General features: G+C 33.5%; 1 protein-coding gene across 50 annotated transcripts in view; it reads left to right on the top strand.

Moving 5' to 3' along the window:
• Positions 1–25042, top strand: part of LOC106878372 (rho GTPase-activating protein 190) — a 342913-nt gene that overhangs the window by 278453 nt on the left and 39418 nt on the right. For 19 of the 50 annotated variants that reach the window (XM_089353931.1, XM_089353908.1, XM_089353922.1 and 16 more), the window contains one exon: positions 3686–3779. In XM_089353931.1, coding sequence (XP_089210057.1) covers positions 3686–3779 — 94 coding nt within the window. Of the gene's footprint in view, positions 1–3670; positions 3780–7436; positions 7632–25042 lie in introns of all 50 variants that reach the window. The other 31 variants (XM_089353911.1, XM_089353898.1, XM_089353887.1 and 28 more) reach the window with 3 other exon arrangements.

Below are 25042 nucleotides of genomic sequence, written 5' to 3'. Positions count from 1 at the left end.
TACAAATTGCATTTCACTTATTTGTTATATGTCAAAGCATTAAAATATTTTAGAATTAAATTTTCTTTTTTTACTAATAGAAAAATGTATTCTAATACAATTTAGGTTTTACTTATTTTTTGATATATATTTAACTTGTTATAGCTGAATTGAAAACTTTTTTTTTTTTTTGTGCAGCCTCAAATTCTGTAAATTTAGATTGATTGAAATGTTTAGTCATATAATTGAACCCCACTTCCCTTTATCTGTAGAACCACTATTTGTTGAGTCTTTTGAAAGTCAGTTTAGATGTGAATCTAACTGTTAATCTATATATTTGTTATCTTGCATGAAGTTCTTGCATATTCTAGTTGCTGTTTGTGTTGTTCTTACTGATTAAAGTTATTGATTTCATATATTACAATAGCACTTGATTTGTGTTAGACTGATTGATGACCTTGTATATTTTCATGATTATATCCAGTTTTAGTTTGAATTGATGGTGCATTGAATAAATTTGGTCTGCATGTTCTTGCTAACTCTGGGCTTTTGCCATTCTTGCATGGCCAAAGCCAGCAAGCTCAATTTATTTACAGCTGTTGCAACTGCCACCAATTCTTGTTGTTCATGCTATTGTCTATTGTCTGTCTTTCATACAGAAATACATATGTGTATATATATACATACATATATATATATATATATATATATATATATATATATATATATATATATATTCTATTTGCCTCTAAAATGTTTGCAATTTGCACCATTTTTCCTGAAGTAAAGAATTATCAAACAAAATAATAATAACAGAAATAATAATTTTATTGCCTATCATATTCAACATAACTGCATAAGTTGCAAATGTTTCATTTTATTCCAGGTCTTAATTTTTCTAAATTTATAATAGTATGGATCAATGTTTGCTGATCAATTCTTCTTTCTTGCATTGCTATTTACCTTTGTTTGATATTCCATTGCTTGTTTTCCTGGCAACTTGTTTTCAGCTTTGAAACCTTGTTATTTAATATTTACCCATTGATAATTTACAATCTTCTCTGTAAAGTCCTGTTTCAATTTCTAACTAATTTTAAACTAACTACATCGCCTTCTTATATATATATATATATATATATATATATATATATATATATATACACATATTTCTCTTTAAAGTGTAATCTATGAAAATAGAAAGAAAAAGTAGTTTTAAATTATTCTTAATGCCTTCATTTAGTGAAATGAATCAGAATATTTCTGGAAGTAATAAGATCAGGTTTTTTTTTTATTATTTTAAAATATACCTCTTCAAGAAAGAGAAAAAGAAAAAAAGGCCACCTATAATAAAGCAAACCAGGTTCTTATATTTTGAAATAAATCTGGAAAAGATACATTCATGTATCTTTTGTTTTTTTCCTTTTTTCCTTAATGGTTAAGTGGCACCTATTTTGATTATAATAAATTTATTTAAGAAATAGTGTGCTATCTATCCAGTGTGTGTTTTGCAAGCATTGATTTCTGAGAGATATTATCATAACATGCTATTTAACAATACTGCTACTAACATCTTACTTACCTGTCTTCCTTTTCTGTTAATCCCTCTCAAATTGGAATTGCCAACTAATTGTGGTAAGTCCCATTCAGTTTTCTGTCCTTTTTCAGTTTGTGCCTATTAATGCATTGTTCACTAGCTCTGTTTACTGGAGTAAAATAAAGCACCATATTTTTAAAATTCTTAAGTGTACTTTCAAGAAATCCAAGCTCCTTTTAAAATTTTACATCTCCAATATTTGTCCCCTCTAAACTATTTTACCACATTCACCCACTACTGCTGTTTGAAACTTTTAGCTGAATTTATTTGAAATGTACAAAAGGGTCTACATAAATAATGGTATGATCAAATTTATTCCTTGTACAAAGGCAAATATCCCCAAATTGATAACATCCATGTTGACATACATATATGTCTATAAAATGGAGACCAGTAAGGTAACTTAAACTTTTCAGCAATGAAAACTGTTTTGGGTAGTTGTCTCTTCTAGCTTTGCTATTCTAAAGGATACAAAGGGGGATCTACCAGGTTTCCAGCCCATGTAGTGACATTCTGCTGCACTGGCTGGCAGCTTGAGAATTGGATGCAGTTTAACATCATACTCTGTGATACCAAAGCAACCAAAATGAGTGGATGCCAAATTTTTGTGAATATTGTCCACCATCACAGCTCTAAGAACACACTTTCACCTGTTCCTCCAGTTTTTGGACTTTACCGTAATCATGGCATGGAAGCTAAGATGGCTGTTAACACTTGTCCAAGGTGCTTCCTTGAGTCTCTGGAGGGACAGGTTACTAACATCCTTTCACAGTTTTACTTCAAAGTCTTTATTGGCTTTGCAATATAAGTAAAATACTAACCCAAGGAATCTGATGATGGCCTGATTGGCAAAGGCAAATAAAAAATGTTTGTTTTTATCTGAATTTATGAAATGAGGAATTATCATTATTATACACTGATATATTCAAATTTAGTATCTTGGTTTTAGCCATTGTACCTTCCAGTACTTCAAGTGCCTACTGTATTCCATAATATTCTTGAAATTTAGAATCAGACACTATTAAATCCATGGTGGTAGATTGTTCTCATTCCAGTGTCTATACAAATTCCAAGAGTATTACTGAATAACACAAGCACCTAAAGAAGGTCAGAGAGCACAGTGATTGAAATACTGTAACTTCACCAACCACAAATAAGGTATATCAATGTATAATAACTATAATTGTAGGCAAAAATAAATAGCAATGAGTTGATTGACCATGAAGAATGAAAAACCCAACATAAAATCAACTCCCTGAAACTTATTTTTACATATGAATATTTTTGCAATATAAGTAGATTACCAGTTACTTTTCTCATATAAAATAAAATTGTGCATATATGTTTCTGTGTTTGTCCACAAGGACACCAGAATGAGGCAACCAGTAAAGCAGAAATTGGGGAAGAAGCTGCTACCAATAGTCATTATCAAAATAAAAGAAAGCAAAATGCTGCTGAATTCAATTATATGCCTGGGTCTTCTTTTTCTATAGTAAACTATTAATGTAATTTAAAGTTAAACATATTTATATACTAAAAATTAAGTATATATGAGTGAGTGGTAGGGAGAGACAAAACATTGTTCAGCTTTTGTGACTTGACAAGTGTGGCAGATAGACATACATTTCTAGAGACCCTATCTTAGTGAAACTAATTGCTTTTTTTGTTTATATTCAGTTTCTTATACTGGTCTTAACTTTGTGCTTAGACCATTCAATTTTCCATTAGCATGAATACCATGGAGTTATAAGTGTTTCTGGAAGTTGCATGTCTTTTGAGTTTCATTTCTTTCAGCTCCTCCCCCCCCTTTTTTTTTTCCATAGACTTTCATTTAAAGTAAGCCAAGATTCAGGTTTTGCTTTTTTTTTTTTTTTTTCTACATGGATGAGATGATTGTATATATAGCATATACATTATTTCATTTTCACACTACTTTAATTTCACTTCAATTTTTTATTTCTATTTCTTTTTAAGAAACAGCTTTATTTTGTTTTGTGCATTTATGTTAATTACTTAAAACTAACTGAAGAGAATTGTCTTCTTTTTTTTTAAGATGAACAGATTGTGATGTCTGTATTTTAATACATTTTATTTTAGGATGCTCTCCTCCAGTCTCCCACGGAGAGTGACTATGCTCTAGTCGAAGATGCTCTACCTGCAGGAAAAGTTCATCGTATCAAATCAACACGCAAGAAGGATCATAAAGGTAAAACAATATAGTAATTGTTTTCTGTGGCCTTATTTTTTATTCTTGCATATTTTTTGTGGTGGTTGTGGTATCCATAACTGCTAATCTTTTTTGAGAGAGTTCTCCAGACGAGTTTATTGTTATTATTATTATAAACAAAGTTCAGTTCTATAAAACCAAACATTTTCATCGGAAACCAATGATCAATTTAAATGAATATTGTTGGATGGATTTTGTATATTGTTTTTTACTGGTTGACAGCAGCCTCTGTCTTGTTATGCATACACACACACACACACACACACACACACACACTCTTTCTCTCTGTCTCATACACACTGAAATAAAATATGTATATATACTGAAACAGGTTTGATGTTATTACTGGTTCTGTATCTAAATTTGTCAAATTTGAACTGTAGGTTTATTTTAAATCATTTTCTTGTCTCCAGTAAGAGTCAAAATTTACTCAATCCTCATCTACTAACTGTGAACAAGAACTATTCTTGTGCTTCATACTGTTTCTTTGTTCTTTGATGTTTAGTAATTAGGTAAGAGCTATAAAACACCAGTGTTTATACACAAATACATATGAAAATAAACTAAGGACTGAAAAATTGAAAATATATTCATCTCTTCTATTGCTTCTTCATAGTTGATGAATATTGATAGATATACCAGAAGGTTAATATTTAGCAAAGTGATTGCCAGTATCGAAATCCTTTGCCTCTTGCAAATTTTGTTTACAATATTCTATTTAAATCTGAGTTAATCAATAACTCATATGTTTAAATGTATGTGCATTCTGAAATATTAGATCTTTTTTTCAAACACTGAATTGAAATAAACTATTATTAAATACATAGAGCAGGTGCTTAGCCTTTAATGGTAATTGATTATGTTTTGTATGTATGTATGTTGTGTGTCAGAATAATTGTTGCAAACCAGCTCTGCAAACATCTGTAAATGCTGAGTAAAATCTCTTTTGGCATGACTGGTTCAGATTTAAACACATTGTCAGGAAATATTTGTTAAGGCTAATTAAAAAATAACATTTTTATTTTGGCAAAATTCTAAATTATGATTTATTCTTAAATGAAAGCATATTTTGGAAATGAATTGTGTGCCAATTACAGGGTTTATTATCAGAAATGTGTTGCAGAATTAGGGTCGTATGATTCATAAAGTGTGATACATTATGTGAGTTCATATTGATGGTAATTTGGATGAAGTAGTTGTTGTTCCAAATGTGCATGCATGAGTTTTTTATGTCTTAATTTTCTTCATGTGACACATTGTAAAGAAGGACATTCCTTCATGACATGATTATTGAATTAATTGGCTCCCGAAGTAGAGATCAGTGAATGAAGATTACAGATTACTAGGGAGTAAATTGGATTCTGTAATCAATATCTTCTCATGGCTTCCTGAACTACTTGAACCAGAAATGATGAGTGACATATTAGTCATGCTTTGGTTACTAATAATTTCTGTTTTATCCAAATAATTATTATTGTGGATTGGTTTGGCTCTGAGAAATCTGAATGCAGGCTAAGGTAGTCAGTTTATGTAAACATGATGCAATTAGTACAAATAATAAGGGAAAAAAGCCAGACAAAGAGAACAACTCGTAAGCCATGGATTATTTTCTGGGGTTGGGAAATGAATAAATAAAACTAAATTCTAGGTTTTTGTTAAATGGGGATTCAGAATTGTCAGAGGAAAGGCAAATATGTGTCAGTGTTGACTAGGCATTAAAAAACAAAACAAACAGAAAATCTATGTAGCAAGTACAATAGGTTTTAGTTGGTGCCAATATTAATTTTTGTGTGTTTTTGCTGTTCTTTGTCAATTAGAATATATCTGTTACCAATCATTTAGAATCAAGGAACTCTTGGCACAATTTCTCAGAACAAAGATTTAAGTACCTAATATGAGAGGAATGGGCAGGATCTCTGTAGTGTAATCAGTACTGTGGTTGCCTGGTGAGTGATATAAATATGCCACTCAGCTCTCATAAGTGATCTTGTTTTGCTTCGCAAATTGGTGCTCAAAATGTCTAATATCACTTTTACATTGAAGATCTTAGCTATTAATTCATTTATAACTCTTATAATATTTTTTGAAGCAAATAATTTTTCTTACTAGATTTGACCACTTTTGAAGGTGAAATTATGTTCCTTCTGCCACTAACAAAAGAGTTTCTGTCTCCTCATCTATTTCTGTATATGTGTTGTGTGTGGAAGTTTTATTGAGTTCAGCATTCTCTGTAACAGGTGCTTACAGAAGCATGTTTATCATAAAAGATGAGTTTTTAAAAATATCTGATTAGTGCTAATATCAATGGGAGTTAGTTAATTTCCTGTATACACCATGGTGGTGACGCTGGTTCAGGAAATTAAAGATTTTCTAAGACCATGGGCAGCACACAGCAAAATATGAGACAAAAGTGGGTAATGGAATATTATTTTCTCATAATGCCTTATCATAAGGCCAAGATTACCACTACACGAAAGAAAGAAATATAAAACAAAAATGTCTCTAGTTTCATATATGTGTAGATGTGTGTGTATAGATCAATAGGTTGGTAGGTATGTAGATAGATAAGTATGTTGATGTTCTGTGTATCAGATTAGAAAAGAAGAAATTCCTCTACAGTATACTTGTTTCTTTGTTCTACATTATTCAATGTTTTTCAAGTAGACTTTCTGCAAGCCAAATTTGTGAAACTATTTACATTTACAGTTGTATCCATTTCACTTAACTTATGTTTTTTGAGAAAGGTATGAACATTACATAATCTTAAAGTCCTGCTTATATAAATAGAATTAAAAATGAAAATAAATTTCCAGTTGCAGAATTGAGATTTCTGTTTTATATATATATATATATATATATATATATATATATATATATATATACCCAATGAAAGAAAGCTTAGACACATATACACCATTTGTAATGTAATAGTTTCTTTATTTGATTATGAAGAGAGGAAACAATGTATTTTTAAAAACTTCCTAATTTAGACTGGGACACTTTTAACATTATATTGGTATGCGTACATGCACGTGTTTGTGCACATGTGCACACATTTCCCTTTCTAACTTCATTTATACTGTCTTCAAAAGATGAAAGTGAAAATAATTCCTTACCTCCTTTTGTTAAAAAGCTCTGTTTGATTGAATTAAACTATGTGTAAATTCTTTTTGCTTTGTTTCTGGGGGGTTTTTTTTATTTTAGAATAATCTTTTGTTTACTTCAGTTTTTCTTTAGAATTCAGACTATCAGAGTTGGTGGACATTGCTCAAGAAAAAAAAAAAGTTGTTTTTAATATATATTTCGTTCTGTCAATTTTAAACTGTTACATAGAATATATTTCAGAATTTTTTTTAATGGAAAAGCTTAAAAGAACAAAAAGTTTTTTTCTTTTAGTTATTTTTGCTTTTGTTATTTTTCAAAATGGCACATTTACAATTGGTTTTTTATTTTAGTTTTTTTAATGTTATGCTTGACAACCTTTCAATTGCCTTTTGTGGTAATAATTCAGTTGGAGAAAATAGTTCTGTATCCTGGCTAAATCAATAATCAGGACACTCATATGCCTGCTGTCTTTACTGAGTAAGAACACCAAATCTTCCTGTGGATTTTATTTATTTTCTTTTCCTGAAACAGTAGGTGCCACTGATTCCGAAGATTCAGAATTCAGCTCTCTAGAAAGAGAGTATAGCGCTGGCATTTACCATACAGTGAACCATCGCCCCTTCCCACACAGAAAAAAGCACAAACAAAGGTTTCAAGATACTTACATGACTTTGGAGCCGGATGAAAGGTATCTGGCTTCATTAGATGGCATTTCGTTTGATCGAGGTGAGTGTATTGTATAGTGCTTGCAACATCATTCTGCCTATAACTCAGTGCATGTCTATATAATCATTGAAGCATATGCAAATCTCTGACAAACTGCTAGACTACAAGTCATTGAAACAACAAGGGAATTCAAGGAGGACCTTTTCCATTGATTATTTTCACTAAGTGGGAAGTTTGTGCATTTACTCTTTACTAGTCTATATATTTGACTCTTTGAGTCAGAGGAGAGGGCCAGTTACCAAACTTGTTCTCTGATCATGAGTTCAAAGCCTGCCATACAGTCTATGCTGTGCATTTGAATAAGTGATAGTATTCTGCTTCACTTAGCCTATGATATAGAATAATAGATATTCTACAATATATTGATAGTTGTTGATATTAATACAAATGCTAATATTCACATTTCCATGGTCTGACTAACCAATGCCAGATGTAAAATACTGAACTGCTAAGTCGGTATGTTTATATATATTGTAGACACATATACTTACCTACCTATTATCATATGATAATACCTACTATTGCCATATTTTTGCTGTGCATTACAAACTATGAAGCAAACTTGATATATTTGCAGAAGAGTTTAGTTTGTATCTCCACCTACAGCAATGGAAGAAGTTAGTACCTCCCAGTTGGAGAAAACAAAGAAAATCCTTTGCATTTTATTATTTTGTTTTAGCATTTATCATTGTTTTCTTCTTCAACTGAATTTTGCTTGTTTCAGCAAGTTTTAAGTTGCCAATAAATTAATGTTATTAATCAGCAACAGGTATTTCTTACACTCTTTGGATGCTCCATGTAAAAAATGGACTTTAATTGCATTTACCTTTTCTAAACTACATATGCTAAAATAGTTGATCAAATCAATATTTCTGCTTAATAAAACCCTAGAATGAACTCACATCTATAAGTGAATGGAAAAAAGTTTTTAATGTTTCTCTGAGTACTTGCACTCATGCTGATACATATACTTCTGTACTGAGACAATCCAGTTTGGACTGCTCCAACTTGAAAAATAAAAGTCTTGTTCAGATGAACAATAGTAATAACAACAAACCAATGAGTTCTGAGTTAGACTGTAAAATTACCTAATCCTCAGCCCTCTCAGCAACAAAGTTTGAGAGCTGCATTCACACTGTACTAGATTATTTGATCTTAATCTCTCTCTCTCTCTCTCTCTCTCACTCTCTCTCTCTCTCCTCTTTCTCTCTCCTCTTTCTCTCTCTCTCTCTCTCCTCTTTTCTCTCTCTCTCTCTCTCTCCTCTTTCTCTCTCTCTCTCTCTCTCTCTCTCAGATTTGTTCATCCTTTTTATAGACATTATCATCTCCATCTTTTAAACCAGATCTTGATATTATTGTATTTCTTTTTTATTTGCTTATGGCTTCAATCGGACTGCTTAACCCTTACCTCTGGTTGCTGAGGGTACTAACTACTGCTCTTCCTTAATTAGGTCCTAATGAACCTTTTCATCTAATCACTAACTTGTGTATGTCAGATAAGGCCAGCATGTTGTTGCTGTTCTTTCTTGCTATTTTTCAGGAAGCTATTTCCAGTTTGACTTTTTTCTCTCTCAGTCCTTTATTTCTGAGCTTATTCTCTTAAAAACTGTATTATATTGCTGTTTTCTTGCTTTATGCTTCAGGCATATCACATATGTATTTATATTAATGAGTGTGTGTGCACATACACACACACATGATTATAGCTAAACTTTCAAAAAGGACAGCCTTTTCAATATATTTTTCAGATAAACTTTCGTTACAATAGAAGAATTTCAGATTTCTTCCAATTTTTCTTTTAGTTTGGATTATTTCATGATTGCTTTCTTTCCTCAATTGTGGTGAAAATACCTAAAATACTCAATTACAATTGTTTTTTGTTGTTGTTTTTTATATATACATATATACCAGTTTAGCTTCATGAAAAATGATGTTAAAAAAAAATTTTAAGAAATAAAAGCGTAAGGCTTTCACCTGTTAAACATTTAAACATGAACATCAGTTGAATTTTACTGATATACCTGCCTCAGAAGATTAATTATTAGATCATTTTTAAAGTTCACAGTTTAAGACGAGTTGTGATGTGGGCAAATCCTACTGAGAAGTAATCCTACCGAGAACATTGATACTGTTCCACTTCTTGAGTGGAACCAGTTCTCTTTATTATGCCACTAGTGACTTTGAAAAGGGCACAAAAGTTACAACGTACCATTCCTATGTTTGCAGTTTCATAACTTTCTGCTATAATTAGTACTATGTATGAATTTGAACAACTAATTTAAAATGAATTGTTTCATAGAAATTATTCTAAAGATGTTTCTGTTTGAGAGTTGACTATTTTGTGAGAAAAGAACTACAAGTTGCAGGAAAATTCTAATTTTACTAACAGCAGTCTTTAAATGTAGGTGTTGTCCTGAATACTTTAATACTTATGTTTTATGATATCTTATATATCCGTATTTAAGTGATTTACTGCTGTGGCAATCCTGTATAGCATTTTTCATTTATATGCATAGAAAATATCAGCTAATCGAGTGAGACCTGTGGTTTGCAACTAGCTCAAAAGTTGGTTGGTCGTTATTACTGCCTTGTATCTTGGCAAAAATACTTAACTCAGTTTTAAATAGATGACTTTACTTGGAAAGCTCAGTTGTAAACAACTGGTGCACTGTAAAACTATGACATTTTTACTTGCTTGCAATGCTGAGTTAGCTTCTTTCATATTTGAAGAAGGATGGGTTCTGCTGTGCAGATTTGTTTTTCTTACTGTGCACAAAGAAAATTTTCAACTGTGCTTGAATGGTCTATTGGGAAAAGGGAACTTCCTGTCATATAGGCATCATTTATATGAAAGTTGAAAAATCATTATTCAATATGGAACTGTTCCTTATATTTTTTCAATAGAATTTAAATTGCCAGTCTATCAGAATTCTTCTTACTCCTCTGCTGTATCTTTATGGATTTGCTCTACTCTTGCAACTGTAAAGAATTGATATTAAAGGTTTACAATAAGATTTTTAATAACTCTTTTGATCTCCATCAGGTACCTTCAATAACCTCTGAAGTCCACCCTAACACTTGTGCTAATTACCAATTTCTATACTCTTAAATGGATAAGAAATTAATTTCTCTTGGATAGTATATTCATTTTTTTTTTATTATTAACTTTTCAACAATTTGTAGTGCTGCTGTTGTTTGTGAAGTCACCCTGCTATACCTACTCAGGGCTAGATGGATTTGGTTGTTGAGAGATGGATTTGGTTGTTGTAGTGCTTATGACAAACTGCTAACTTATCTGGCTGTCAGGCACTCCTCTTCCTTATACCATCAAGTGCTTGCCACTCTGACCAGTTTTAAGCATTTCTCAGCAGGTGGTGTATGGATTGATTGTCATTTCATGTTTTACATTATCTGCCACTGGCACTGTTGTCTCATGCTGTTGTCTTGTCTAGGGTAGTTCCAAACAACAGTTTGTCCAAGTCTTGCATAGCTAATGTTATATATAGCCAAAATTTATTACTTTCTGTCCTAGCCCAGTATTTAGCAGGCTGAAAGGATTGCCTGCTTGATGTAAGGTATATGCAGAATCTGCAATATGCAGCACTGAACTTCTGCCATAGCTCAACATATAGCAGTCGTGCCTCACAACCATGCAGGACCACTGAGAACAGTGAATTCACTACCTTTGTCTTTATGTTGCAGGAGACACAGTGATCTCTTTACACATTGGTTAGGTTGCTCATCACTGAGTGGCCCATATCTAGTTTAAAGGTTTTTTTCTTATCCCCCTGCTTTTTAACTCTGTTACTTTATTTCTTTAATTTTGTTTTACCACCCTTCTCCAACCCTTCTAAATAGCTTATATGCATCTTACTTTACTATTCAGATTTTTTCTTATTGTTTCTTAAATTACCCCCTCCCCCCGATTTGACTTCTATTATTTTTGTATTAATATCAGTGTATTTTTTTTCTTCATATTTTATATTGTTTTAACCGCCAACTTCTTCCTTCTTTGGACCCTCTCCCTCTAGCTCATATAAGCTAGTATTGTTTATTTAGCATTCACTCTACCCTGAATTGTGGCACAATATGGACAGATTTCGGAGTACCGATGAACTTTTATGTAAATATATCAACTTAAAGGATAAAGATATTACAAGGTATATTACAATGGATATTACAATGGACAATACCAAGTGGGCTCTCACTTTTTATCTCTCATGTTTCTCCCTCTTTTACTTTGTTCTTGGTGACTTCTTCTTTGTGATATAATACTTGGGAAAGAATATATTTGCGGCTGAAGATAGCTTTATACCATCCTATCTATCAATTATATACCAATATAATGATGCAATGACTATAAAGCTTGAAACACGTGTACCGCGGAATCCTTTGTGTTCTGTTTTTATTTTTGTTTTTAATTTATTCTTTCACCCCGGCCACAATCCAGCATATACAGACACTTACAATTATCAAGTATTACCTCTAACATTTACTTTACCTATGTATATATATATGTATATGTATAATATATATATATATGTATAATATATATATGTATATGCATAATATATACACACACACACACACACATACACACAGAGGCTTGATGCATTGCTGACATGAAATTCTGAATAGATTTTGTAGATATACAACTTTGGATTTAAAACATTAAAACAAAGAAAAAATATATTTTAATATTCTTTTAAAGCTTGTTACTTAGCTTCTTAATTTTTAACTCAATATTAAATTGTATGGTCTGTTCTTGATGAATCATTTCTTTTTTTATGAAGTGATGGAATAATGCTATCTACACATTTTATACAATTGATTACTCACCTTTAAAACACTGAATTGATTGAATTAGTATATCAAGATCAACAAATTTAATCTCTGGTCTCAAATACACTGTTTTATGAAGAAATATGCCATTGAAATATGTGTTTTCACAACCCCTAAGTGACAAAGATAAAAACATTGAAGTACGCTTAAGGGTAGTATAAAACATGTAGAGGGAAAATAACACAAAGATGGACCATTGTGTGATATCTTAATGCTGGAGATATATCGTTGTACATTTTCAATTATAAGCTTTATATTTAACACATTATGTGGGGACTTTATTATTTATTTATGATTAAGTTTTTGTAGTTGTCTAAACCCAATGAGCCTTGATTAAACAAACCTCTGACCAAAAGTATTCCAACCATGACCCTCTTGTTCAATTTTCAGGACTAGTTTGTTGTAAACTACATTATCTGAGATAGTTGAGAGTCATTTAGGAGAGATCTAGTTGTTATTCTTAGCAGATCAACTATGTAGAGGTTCTGTTGTTAGCATGTTTAACTCTTTAGTTGTAGAGTGAGAAGAGTGACATATCTGCTCAGAGCTTAACTAAAATTCTAGATCACTGGTTCTCAATCTTTTTGATGTGGTGGTGCACTAGAGATCAAGCAAAGAATTTACTAGCACGCATCACACAGAAAGTAAAAGAATTATTAGTGTGACTTTATGTGGAAAATTAGAGGAATAAAACTCTTTTTAAAGTGAGAAATCTTTTGAAAAAAGGAAAGGATACTATTACTTATCTTGTTTTATTCATTACACTTATTAATAAATTTATAACAAAATTATGACTTACACATTTTTAAGGTGCTCAAACATTTCCTAGAGCCTTGAATTATATTCTTAAAAGTCTACAACAAAACTTAGATACATCTTTGACACACTGTTTTGGAACCATTGTCGTAGATCAAAATTAGTTTGTAAGGCAACTTGACATAATTTTTAAGAATTCCTTTGTAAGAATCAGGAATGAGATACATTAGAGTGGTTTAATCTGGTTAGAAGAATACATAGTGTGTTTTAACTACCAACCTATTGAGAAACTTGAACACAGCATTGTAAACTAATTAAGCACTTATGTAATATTCCTGTTGTATCCGCTCTTGACAGCTTTTTATCGCCAGGTGGTTTGGGCCATAAGACATTATATATTACTCTACTTGCTCTCTGTCTTACTGTTATGTCAGACAGTCAAGTAGAATACTTGCTAGAAGTTATGTTATGATTGTAGGAAACCTGAAACATTGGTTGAAAAAGAAATGTGTATGATTAGTTTGGAAAAGATTTGATATTTATGGTTGTGATTTCTGACAAAAATTAAAATGAAAGTCATTGTGAAATTTCTATTTGTTTGCAAGTGCTAAGATTTAATCATTTGTTTTACTACCTTGTTAACCAGGGCTTTACTGATAATGTTTGTTTGGTAAGTTGCTTTATTTTTGGATAACAGCTGTTCTCATGATGAAACTATACTTTCATTATTTCTGCTACTACTACTACTGGTATTTTTTTCTAATAATCACTAAAAAAAAAAAGCACTTTTCTTGTTGAAACTAAATTATTGAAACTCATTTTTCACCTTGGTGGAGTGTTCAGTTCAATGTTTTTGATATTGATATATTTTACTGTTCTTCACAGTTGAAGAACAGGTTGCTGAATATGTTGAATTGTGTGATGATGGAGATGGTGAGACTGATGTTAAATGTAGTATAGAAGGGGAAAACACTATTTCAGTGAGTGTACAAAATCTGGTCTGTGAACACACTGAACATCAAGATCTACTAATGCAATATCATAGTACTATCAACAACACTATATACACATGAAACAGAAGAAAACTGTGACAGTCACTAAAATACTGGATGACTTTCATTGAAGGTGCTTGAGGAAAACACTAAAGACCTGTTAAGCAGTGTCATCATGAAGGCTCAAGGTATGGTAACAGCACCAAGAATGCAACAGTGTGGTCACACCTTGCAGCAGCCAGATCATCAATATATAAGATCATTAAGATAGACACTAAAAGGAGGAAGAAGATGAAGAAGATTACAGGCTGCATGGCATCAAACTTTTCAGAAGCTCCTGAAGGCTGTTAAAAAACATTGGGAAAACATAGGACAACATGTAACCAATCAAGAACATAGCATTGGAGAACTGCTGCCGAATGTGCAAGAATTCACAGAGTAAACTGACTGACTGACTTTTTGACATATATTTTACTGTTCTTGTCAAATATATGTATTTCACTGTTTTTTACAAATAAAATAGAAAATTTACATATCAACATTATACATATTGACAACATTATTGTTGCCAATATTTAAGCAGAGATTTGTCAAATATTTCATAGAGTAGGTAAGTAGTTTGGTATTCCTGTTAAACAAAGTAAGTGATTGGAGCTAGGAGAATGTATTTGTCCAGAAATGAGTGGGATCAAGTTTTGTGTTTCTTGCATTTACCCTATGTGATATATTGCACTTTTTGGGGGGAATGATAAATCACATTTTTGTGGGATGTATGTGGGTATATATGCGTACATCTAAGTATGTATGTGTATATGTGTGTGCATTTATTGGTATATGTGTGTATACATATATTTATGTATGTGTGTATACATACATATATGAGGGGAAGTCAAAATTTATCTGCACTTTCGCCATAACATCTTTATTATTCTTACACTGCCTTCTGCGCATTCTTGCTTATAGTTGGTACTATTATAGTCACGTAATCAATGTTTGAGCCAAATTACGCCATTTTTTCTTTCTGGCTTTACAGTGTAAGCATGGCTGCTCCATTAGCAATGTACATCAAAGAACAAAGAGCAGTGATCTGAGAGATGGTAATGGTGAACTGCTTCACCATTACCATCTCTCCAACTTGCTGAAACTTCTCATCAGTGGTGGAGGTTGACAGGTTTCCTGCTCCCTCTTCATGCATCACGCTTGTCCAGCCACTTTTAAACTTCTTGATCTATTCATACACACTTCTACGCAGTAGTGCACTGTCCCTGTATTGTGTTAAAAGCCTCCAATTAATTTCAGCACCTAACATACCTTCTAATCAGAGAAATCGGATCACTGCTCTTTGTTCTTCTTTGGTGCACATTACTAGTGAAGCAGCCATGCTTACACTGTAGAACCAGAAACAAAAATAGCACAATAAGGCTCAAACTTGGATGACCACAATAGTACCAACTATAAGCACACGTGTGCAGAAAGCTATATGGAATAATAAAGATATGTTATGGCAAAAGTGCAGATAACTTTTGACTTTCCCCTCATATATATATATATATACATACACATTTGCATGTTGTTACTTTTTCTTCTTTTTAACTTTAAACTTATTAATTTTTAATTACATTTTTAATCTTTTAATTAATATCATTTTGATTCTAATTATTTAACAAAATAAATATTCTTTTCATTTTTGATTCAGTAAGAATTATTGCTGCAATTGCTTTATTTATTATTTACCATAATACAATATTTATTATTATTGTTATTATATTATTATCATCTTTATTGTTAACATTATTAGTATTATTGTCATCATTACTATTATTACCAAGGTGGGGAGCTGGCTGAATTGTTAGCATGCCAGGCGAAATGCTTAGTAGTATTTTGTCTACCGCTACATTCTCAGTTCAAATTCCGCCAAGGTCGACTTTGCCTTTTATCCTTTCGGGGTCAATAAATAAAGTACCAGTTGAACACTGGAGTTGATGTAATCAAAACATCCCTTCCTCCAAAATTGCTGCTGTTGTGGCAAAATTTGAAACCATTATTATTATTATTTTCAGTGTTATGTGAACATGGTACAACCAAACAATAGTATACCTTTAACATTGAGTCACATTTTCCATGCAACCATTCCATAGGGCTTGGAATAAACCATTTTCTGTTTTTCTTTCCTACCTGGGAACTTTGTTTCTTATTAACTTGTAATGTTTCATGTCTTTTGTATTTTTCCTTTTTCTATATAGTGTTGTAGTTCTTATTGTTAAAAAGTATACACTTCTATATATGGTCCTTTGTTAATGTACATTGAAGATAACTGCAGCCAACTGCAACTTCATCTGCTCCACTTCAAATGTGATAATACATAGATGTAATAACATGTAATAAATTCCAACAGTGACTCTTACATGTGGTTGCATTAGACGGCTGGGATACTGAAACATTTGTATTTCATGATGTGGCTAACGTTCAATGTGCTGTACATTGTAGTAGCTTGTCTCTGTTTCTTCTTCCTTTGTACTCATTGATTATTCTAACTTACTTCTTGTAACTTTGTTTCATCTGTAACCTTTTAATCTCATGGAGAGTGTACTTTTATTGTTTAAATATTGTTTGTTGCATATGTTTATGAAATTAAGACATTAGATGAATCTGTGCACACACCTCTGTGTGTTGCGTGTGTGACATAGAAAATGTCATCAGTGATATTTCCAATCTATTATACTTTAAGCACAATGTGTATATGCACAAACATACACATATTCCTCTGTGTGCACATATGTATACACACACACACACACACACACATATTGATATACATACACAGTCTATCTTATGTATATAGACAACTGTACAACTGCTGCTGTTGAGTTTAGAGCTCCACATAGATTATCATCACCCAGTCTGCTTCTAGTATAGTGGTTTAGCTACTAGTATACTTACTAGTATTACTAGCATTTATATACAGAGCAAATGTTGGAGAAATTATGATAAACACAAGTTTATATCATTGGATATTCTGATTACTATTGGATACTTAACCACAGTGGACTATCAGGGAACACTATTGCATTATATTACAGAGAACTAAAGAGACTTTAGTTTGGAACATCCAATGTAGAGTTCCAAACAACTACGACGGGGAAATGTACATATGAAGAAATGAAATAAACTTGAGTTTATCATAATTTCTCATATATGCACACATACAAACACATATACACAGACAGGTTGTCCAAGCTTAATTTGACACTTTGTATAAAAAGAAAACATAACATCCCATCCATAAATTAAAGTATTTCAAAATATCAACTAGATTATGGCTGGGAGATAAAAGTTTACTCAAAATAGCTGCCCTTAGCTTCCACCATAACCTCAAAACAACTCCAGAACCTGGTACATGTGTTCCCCATTGTGTCCCGGGTAGATCTTTAAACATCTCCTCAGCCAGAAATTGGAGCTGAAATCAGAATTTCTCTTCTGGCTCTTTCTATACATATGACAAACAGCTGGATCCTGCTGACACACCTGTGGCCTTCCATCAGCAACTGACTCTAACCAGGAATTGACCACAACCCCCAGCAGTTTCATGTAGCCGTCTGAATTGAGCTGGAAGCCCTGTTCATCAGTTGTTGGATACTTGAGCATGCAGATGTAGTGAGAACATATGCTGTGTCCCTGCCTGCTTCCCGTAGCTTTATAATCTCTGTTGCAGCTGTCCCTGTCAAATCTTACAGCCTTTATAGTGTTCATGGAGTATTAGTCATGATGTCATGGGGGTTTAATTTGTTTGACTAAAAGGTGGTGCTCCAGCATTGCTGCAGTCAAATGGCTGGAACAGTAATATAGATATAAGAGATATGTTATGTCATGTTTTGTATTAAAGAATAATCTACAGATGTGGTCCAATTTGTTTGTTGATCAGAAGTTTTTTCCATTTTCTGATAATTTAAATTATATATGATTGTATATTATATATATATAAAGGATAAATTAAACATACCGATATTCTATTAACATTCAATAATTTATTTATATTACAATATTACATTAGATACTGTGAATATAATATATAACATAAAACGTAACATAACATTATATAAATAATTAAAAAAACGGTAAAAGTTCAACAAATTGTTTTGGCTTATATATATATGTTTTCTGATATACATAATCACAGTTCAATTATATGTAAGCCACTTCAGGATAAATCGGTTCAGGAAGATGAAATTCTGTCTGTAAAGGACGGCTAGATTGTAAAAATTAATTCAAATGTCTGTGTTATGAGTGTGAGCATTAATTATTCAATCTTACATCTATTACAATTAAAAAAAAGCAAAAAGATTTTAATGGATGATACAATCAAGTAAGTTCAATCCACAATCATCAAAATTCACTTTATTGTATCTCATATACATACCAGTTGAAACCCTTTTATGTTCAAGATAGTCTCTTGTCATCACAACATACAATAATAATATGTGTGTGTGTACATAAATGTATATAATTAAGTATTTAAGTCTTCTCCTACGTGTAACTGCAACAAAAAATATATAAACAATTACATTTTCAATGCAACAAATCTTTTATCTATTTAAATTAGTTGGTATAAAAATTAATTATTTAAATTAACTATAACCTATACTTATTATTTTCTCGTAGGGATAATTACGTAGTAGGTATGAATAGACACCTAATGAAAATTTCTCTCTTTGTTTACTTAATCTATTGCAGGGAGGATTCCATAATTATTATATTTTAGGCTACAGCAATGGAAATCGAATTCACTCATTTTTTAGGGGTAACCAGATTTGAATTTACTTTAAGAAATTATTATTCACACACCATGGAAGGGAGAGTTTAGTGAATCAACAGAAAACATCGATACAAACCAAATAAGCAACAAGCAATGTTCCCTATGAACTAATCTATATTATTATTTACAAAATGCGGGACCATATATGGTGTAGATCTAAACTTTATCAATACTTTTAGAAGTAAGAAGCAACATTGTTGTAAAAAGAATACTATTTATAAACCATACAATACTATAATAATTATTATTTTGGTTATTAAATTTATTTAGTAAGTCAAAATGAAACTATTTTTTATTATCATATATATATATATATATACACACACACACACACACACACACACACACACACACACATACATTTTACATACATATACACTGACATACACATACATACATATTATACCCTCTTTTAGCATGTTGGGAGGTTTACCACATGCAAGGAAACTCTGAAAGAATATCTGCAGTGGCTTTGCAAGAGCCTTTTTACATGTCTTTAAGGGAACAGCTGGGAGTCCATCTAGGCCTGTTGCTGAGCTTGATCTCATCTCATCAATGGCCGATATTACCTCCTCTTCTGTTATGTCAATGGTTGCCTCTTTTCCGAATAGATTCCTTACATTGACAAACTCCTTCGGCTTGTTTATTTGCATATTTTCCAGTGGAGAAGTGAAAACACTTTGGAATTGTTTGTTTAGTGCTTCACTTATCTTCCCCGAGTCTGCAGTCAGTGAGCCATTTTTACCACATAGTGACCCTTTCTTGTAGAGTTCTGAGGCAGACACCTTTACTAACATGTAGAAGGTTTTAGGATTTCTTTTTATATTTTTGACTGCCCAGGTTTCTCTTTCTTCTCCTTTTTCGTGGGAGATTTTGAGTTTATTTTCTATCTTGAACAGTTCCTCTGTCAGGTGAAATTTCACCCTGTCATTAAGGTATTCGTTTAAACGATTCGAGATCTTTATTCTCTGCCACATTTGTATTCTCCTGCCTCAAGGAATGATGTTTTTGTGTGTATTGGATCCCTTCTCTGTGACATATTTCATATGTATCATATATATATATGATTCTATATATGTGTATATATATATGTGTGTGTGTGTATATATATATATATATATATATATATATATATATATATATAATATGATTATACAGGGGTTGGACAAAATAATGGAAACACCTAACATCATAATTTTGAAATATCTATAAAACCATCTAATGCTTGTTTATTTTTATCTTTTTTTGATTTATAGTTAGTGTTGCTTGATATGTTTGGCTAAAATTGCTGTTTCTTTTCAGATATCATCAGAAAAAGGTAATTAAAATTCCTTAGAATGACATATCTATCAAACTTTAAAAGCGGTCAAATTGTTGGTGCTCATATGGCAGCCACTAGCATAACAAAAACAACCAAAATGTTTTGTGTATCAAGAAGTACTGTCTCGAAAGTAATGACAGCCTTTGAGAAAGAGGGAGAAATCTCGTTGAAACAAAACTCTGAAAGAAAACCAAAACTTTCAGATAGGAACCATCGAACTCTTATACGAATTGTTAGAAAGGATCACAAAAGTACAGATCCCAAAATTACTGCAGAGCTTAATGACCACCTAGTGAACCCAGTTTCCATAGAAACTGTTCGCCGAGAGCTACGCAAAGCCAGATTATGGTTTCCTTTTCTCTGGTTCTGAATGTTCTTAGGATCCATCCAGCCAGTCATCTGCACTTAGTCTCCATCCTGATAATGTGCACTTCGAAAGAGGTATCAGCGCTCATGTCGATACCTAGGTCCCTCACTGATTTAGGCTCTGAGATAGTAATTCCCTGTGGACTAGTGGATCCTGTAAGTTTCATATTCAGTTTTGGATGCTGGTAGCGCAGGGCTTGGAATGTTTCAGCATTAAACTGCAGATGTGCAACATTGTTGGGGTTCTGTATTTTCTGTGAGACTTTCATATCATTTGTGTAGGTAACAAGGGTGGCTATCTGGGCAGTTGAGGGTATATATGAGAGGGCCACTATGAAAAGCAGTGGTCCCAAGACAGTGCCCTGTGGAAAACCACTCACTATTTGTCTTTTCATTGAGCTGGCTCCATTGGCCACTACTGTCTGACTTCTATCTTTCAGAAAGTCATGTAGCCACTCTCCAAATTTTCCAGCTATGCCGAGATCACATAGTTTGTGGCATATCATACTATGATCCACTTTATGAAAAGCTTTTGCAAAATCAAGGTATATTATGTCAACATTTGAGTTGTTGAGTAACTGCCTTAACACCCAGTCATAATGTTGTAAGAGCTGGGTCATGCAGCTCCTACATGGTCAAAAGCCATGCTGGGTATCACTCAGCAAATTATTTTCTTCAAAGGAATATGATTAGTTTCCCTCTGACTATCCTTTCCATTACTGTGCTGATGTGTGAAGTCAGAGAGATAGGCCTATAGTTTTTGGCATCTGCTCTGCTTCCCTCTTTATGGATTGGGTATATTATTCCCTCCTTCAGCTTGCTTGGCAGTCTGTCATTTGCAAGAAAGCTCTGGAAGAGAATCTGGAAGGGTTTTGCCAGGGCATGCTTACACAATTTGAGGAGGATTGCTTGGAAACCATCAGGACTGGCAGTTGAGGTTGCGTCCACCTCATCTATGGCTAGTAGTATATCTTCTTCACTAATGTCAATGTATTCCATTGTAACTGCCTCGCTGTTTATAAGTGAGGCGGCTAAGAAGTCCACTGGTTTGTTCACTTGTCTGTGTTCCAACGGAGTGGTAAAGACACTTTTGAACTGGTCATTCAGCACCTCACTGATCCTGGTTGGACTATCTGCGAGGGAGCCATCCCAATGGAAGAGGGGTCCTATCTTGCAGCGTACTGGGGCTGTTTCTTTCACGTAATGAACGAAGGCCTTTGGGTTTGACTTAATGTTTTTTATAACCCAGGCTTCTTTGTCTGCTCTCTCTCTCACAAGATTGTTGCAGGCTTTTTTCAATCTCCATCAGTGTTGTTTTTAGGCAGGACCTTTCGCTTCTTTTGGCATGTTGGTTGAGGCGATTTGCAACCTTCATCCGTCATCTCATGAGGATCCTCCTCTCCCTTGGAATCTTGTTCCTATTTGTTTTGGCCTTGTGCTCTGGGACATACTTCTGGCATATGGCTTGCACAACAGACATGAAATATTCTAGTTTCATTCTAGTGTCTGGTGTGGAGAGACATTTCAGCCAGTCTGCTTTGTAGAAGTTCAGATTGGAGAGATTTTGAGTGCTTCCTTTAGGCTCTACTAGCAGCTAAGCCCGGTTTCACCCGGTCAGAGAGCAACGCGAAGAGAGAAACAAAGACATAAAAAAGAGGAAGAAGTGGATACAAAGTGGTGTTTGGGTGACGGATCTTGGTAGAAAAAAAAGAATGTCATGGTGAATTAGTAAGGTGAGCAAAGCAAGACTGGACTTACGTGGGCTGGCAGGACGATGAAAAAATTGCGGAGTTGAAATTGGAGCAGTTGAAGTTGCCATTGTTATAATTGGAGTGCCTCTTGGTAGACAACATTCTTCGTCCTTCCCTCGGGTGCACAAATAGAAAGACCATAGGGACAGCCAACGTACAGTTATGTGTGTGAGAATACTTGCTCTGTCGGATTCAAACCAACCGCTTGCACTGATTGTCCCTGCGCCTTATTCATTGTCATGGGAAATTGCATCTGTTTAAACTTGTAGGTCGTATCGGAGTGGGTAAGGGACATAGGAGTTATAAGTATGTCTTAGCCAGCAGCCGGTTCATTCAAGATTGTTGCCTACAGAACTCGGGAGCACAATTTTTTGATAATCATCCGCATACCATTGCACATTATTGGAGCATCTAAATTCCTTAGCAGCATGATTGGTGCGCCAACTTTCAGATGCAGTTCGTGAGCTGGTAGTTCTGCGGGTCCCCCCTTTTGTCAGATTTGTCATGGGCCGGCCAGTCTATCTCAGATACATGGGAAGCTGGATTTAATTTTTCATCAACACAGGGGAGCCGAAATAAATTTTTTCAATGTCCAAGGGAAGCCAAATCGCGAAAAAGGTTGAGAAATGCTGATCTATAACGATGGTTTTTATTTAGGCACATCGTAAAAGTAATTATAATGAATTGCTTAATATAAAGAAAAGTATGTTTTTTCAAGCAAATACAGTTAGAAAAAATATTTACCATTTCAAGTCATCACTAAAAACAAAGCTCATCAATTTTTGAATGAAATAATAATTTTATTCTTTTATTCTAAGTTGTAAATTTTGCCTGAGAAATAAAGCAAATAATCACCAAATGCATTGTTAAAAATCTGCAACTCGATAGCAAATATCTCCAAATTGATTAGAAAAGCATAAATTTAATAATAACAATGTTTTTGAGATTCCGGTTCGAATGACATGAGTGTTTTTGTTTCACTTTTGACACATAATACTTAAATAGTGGAGGAGATATGATTTTGCTGTGTGTTGGAAGTATGCAAGAAGTTAAAAAAATTTTGACTAAAACACAACTAGGACCCTAAGTAAGGCATGTGTAAAATTTGAATGAAATTGGTTGTGTAGTTCTGGAGTTTTAGGGATTCACACAGACACACACACACAGACATTCTCAATTTTATATATACATAGATGTCTCTGGCTACTTTCAGCCCAAACATAGCTCTATTATGTTGTGATCCGAGGCTAATGTCGGCGTCACTTTCACATCATGAACAATGTCCATATTGTTCATGAAGCAGAGATTCAAAATGTTATTTGCCCTAGTTGGTCTGAGTACGACTTGCTCCATGAATAGGGCATTGGTGAGGTTGAGCAGGGACTCCAGCTGTGCTTGTTTGCAATGAGTCATTCCTGAGAGGTCTTCAGGCCATTTAACGTTGACGAATTTGAAATCACCCATAAGAAATATGCTCACATGGTGTTCCATTTTCATGAGGATTTCTTTAATTCTTGTGAGGCAGTCTTCAAACTTGCCTATGTGGTTTGGAGCATCCAGTGAGCAATATGTATTGCATATGACTATATTGTGTTGTCTTATGTATACAGTTAAAATGTCACATACTGAATTTGAGTATGACAGTAACATCTGGAGTGTGAGGTCATCACAGATGTATGCAGCAACTCCACCATGGCTCCTTTCCCCTCTGTCTGTTTGCAGTATGGCATATTTTGGTACGTGTACTTCTGCATCGTCTATATCAGGGCTGAGGTGAGTTTCCATGAGTGTTATGCATAGGGCTTGATTGCATGCAGCAAGGTCTCTCAGGAAAAAAATTTTGCATTTATTATGATGCAACAGGCCCCCAATATTTAGTAAAAATATTGACATAACAACTGTGCAGGAGTTAAGAGAGGCCATCGTGTGTCTGTTGACTGTGGTGGGCAAGGTTCTTTGTTTGCGCTTGGTGTAGCCAGGTCAGCTGCTGCACAATCTTTTGTGCCATGCACAAAAAAGACTCTTGCCCAGCTGCTGCCTTGCACATAACCTCTGAAGAGCACACTTCTTTTGTATATTTTTTTTTGGAGACAATTAGTATCTTTCCTCAGGGAAGTTTTTCTCCTTAAAGCCTCTGTAGTTTTGGTGGGGTCTCGGGTGAGAAAACCGGCAGTTTTTGCTATCTTCCCCATGCCAATATTTGCCTTACAGGTAGAAATTTGCAGGTCCTTGAGTGCCCTCCAAATTTCTTCTCTCCTCTATTGTTTTGGATTGCATTGGATCCTCCATGGGGTTTTCTGTTTTTTGTTTGGTGGGTTGGGGTTTCAATTTTGGTTATTTCATTTTTGTATTTTCCTTTTTCTCCTTTTTTTTTCTTTATGTTTGTGTTCGTGTTCTGTTCTTTCTTGTGGTGGGAATTTCTTTCCTCTGGTTGTCTAATGGAGTGAGGATTCCGTTCCTTTGTAGGACCACTGGCACAAAGAGGCTTCTGGTTGCTGCTTCCTTGGATCCCCTATCCTTTTCTGTCTGGTTGTCCACAGGGGTGGGGGATGTATTCTTTTGAGAAACCA

The sequence above is a fragment of the Octopus bimaculoides genome, chromosome 6, assembly GCF_046866305.1.
Source record: "Octopus bimaculoides isolate indiv1 chromosome 6, ASM4686630v1, whole genome shotgun sequence".
Classification (NCBI taxonomy): domain Eukaryota; kingdom Metazoa; phylum Mollusca; class Cephalopoda; order Octopoda; family Octopodidae; genus Octopus; species Octopus bimaculoides.
Note: the sequence above shows the minus strand (reverse complement) of the source record. Positions and strands in the feature narration are given on the sequence as shown.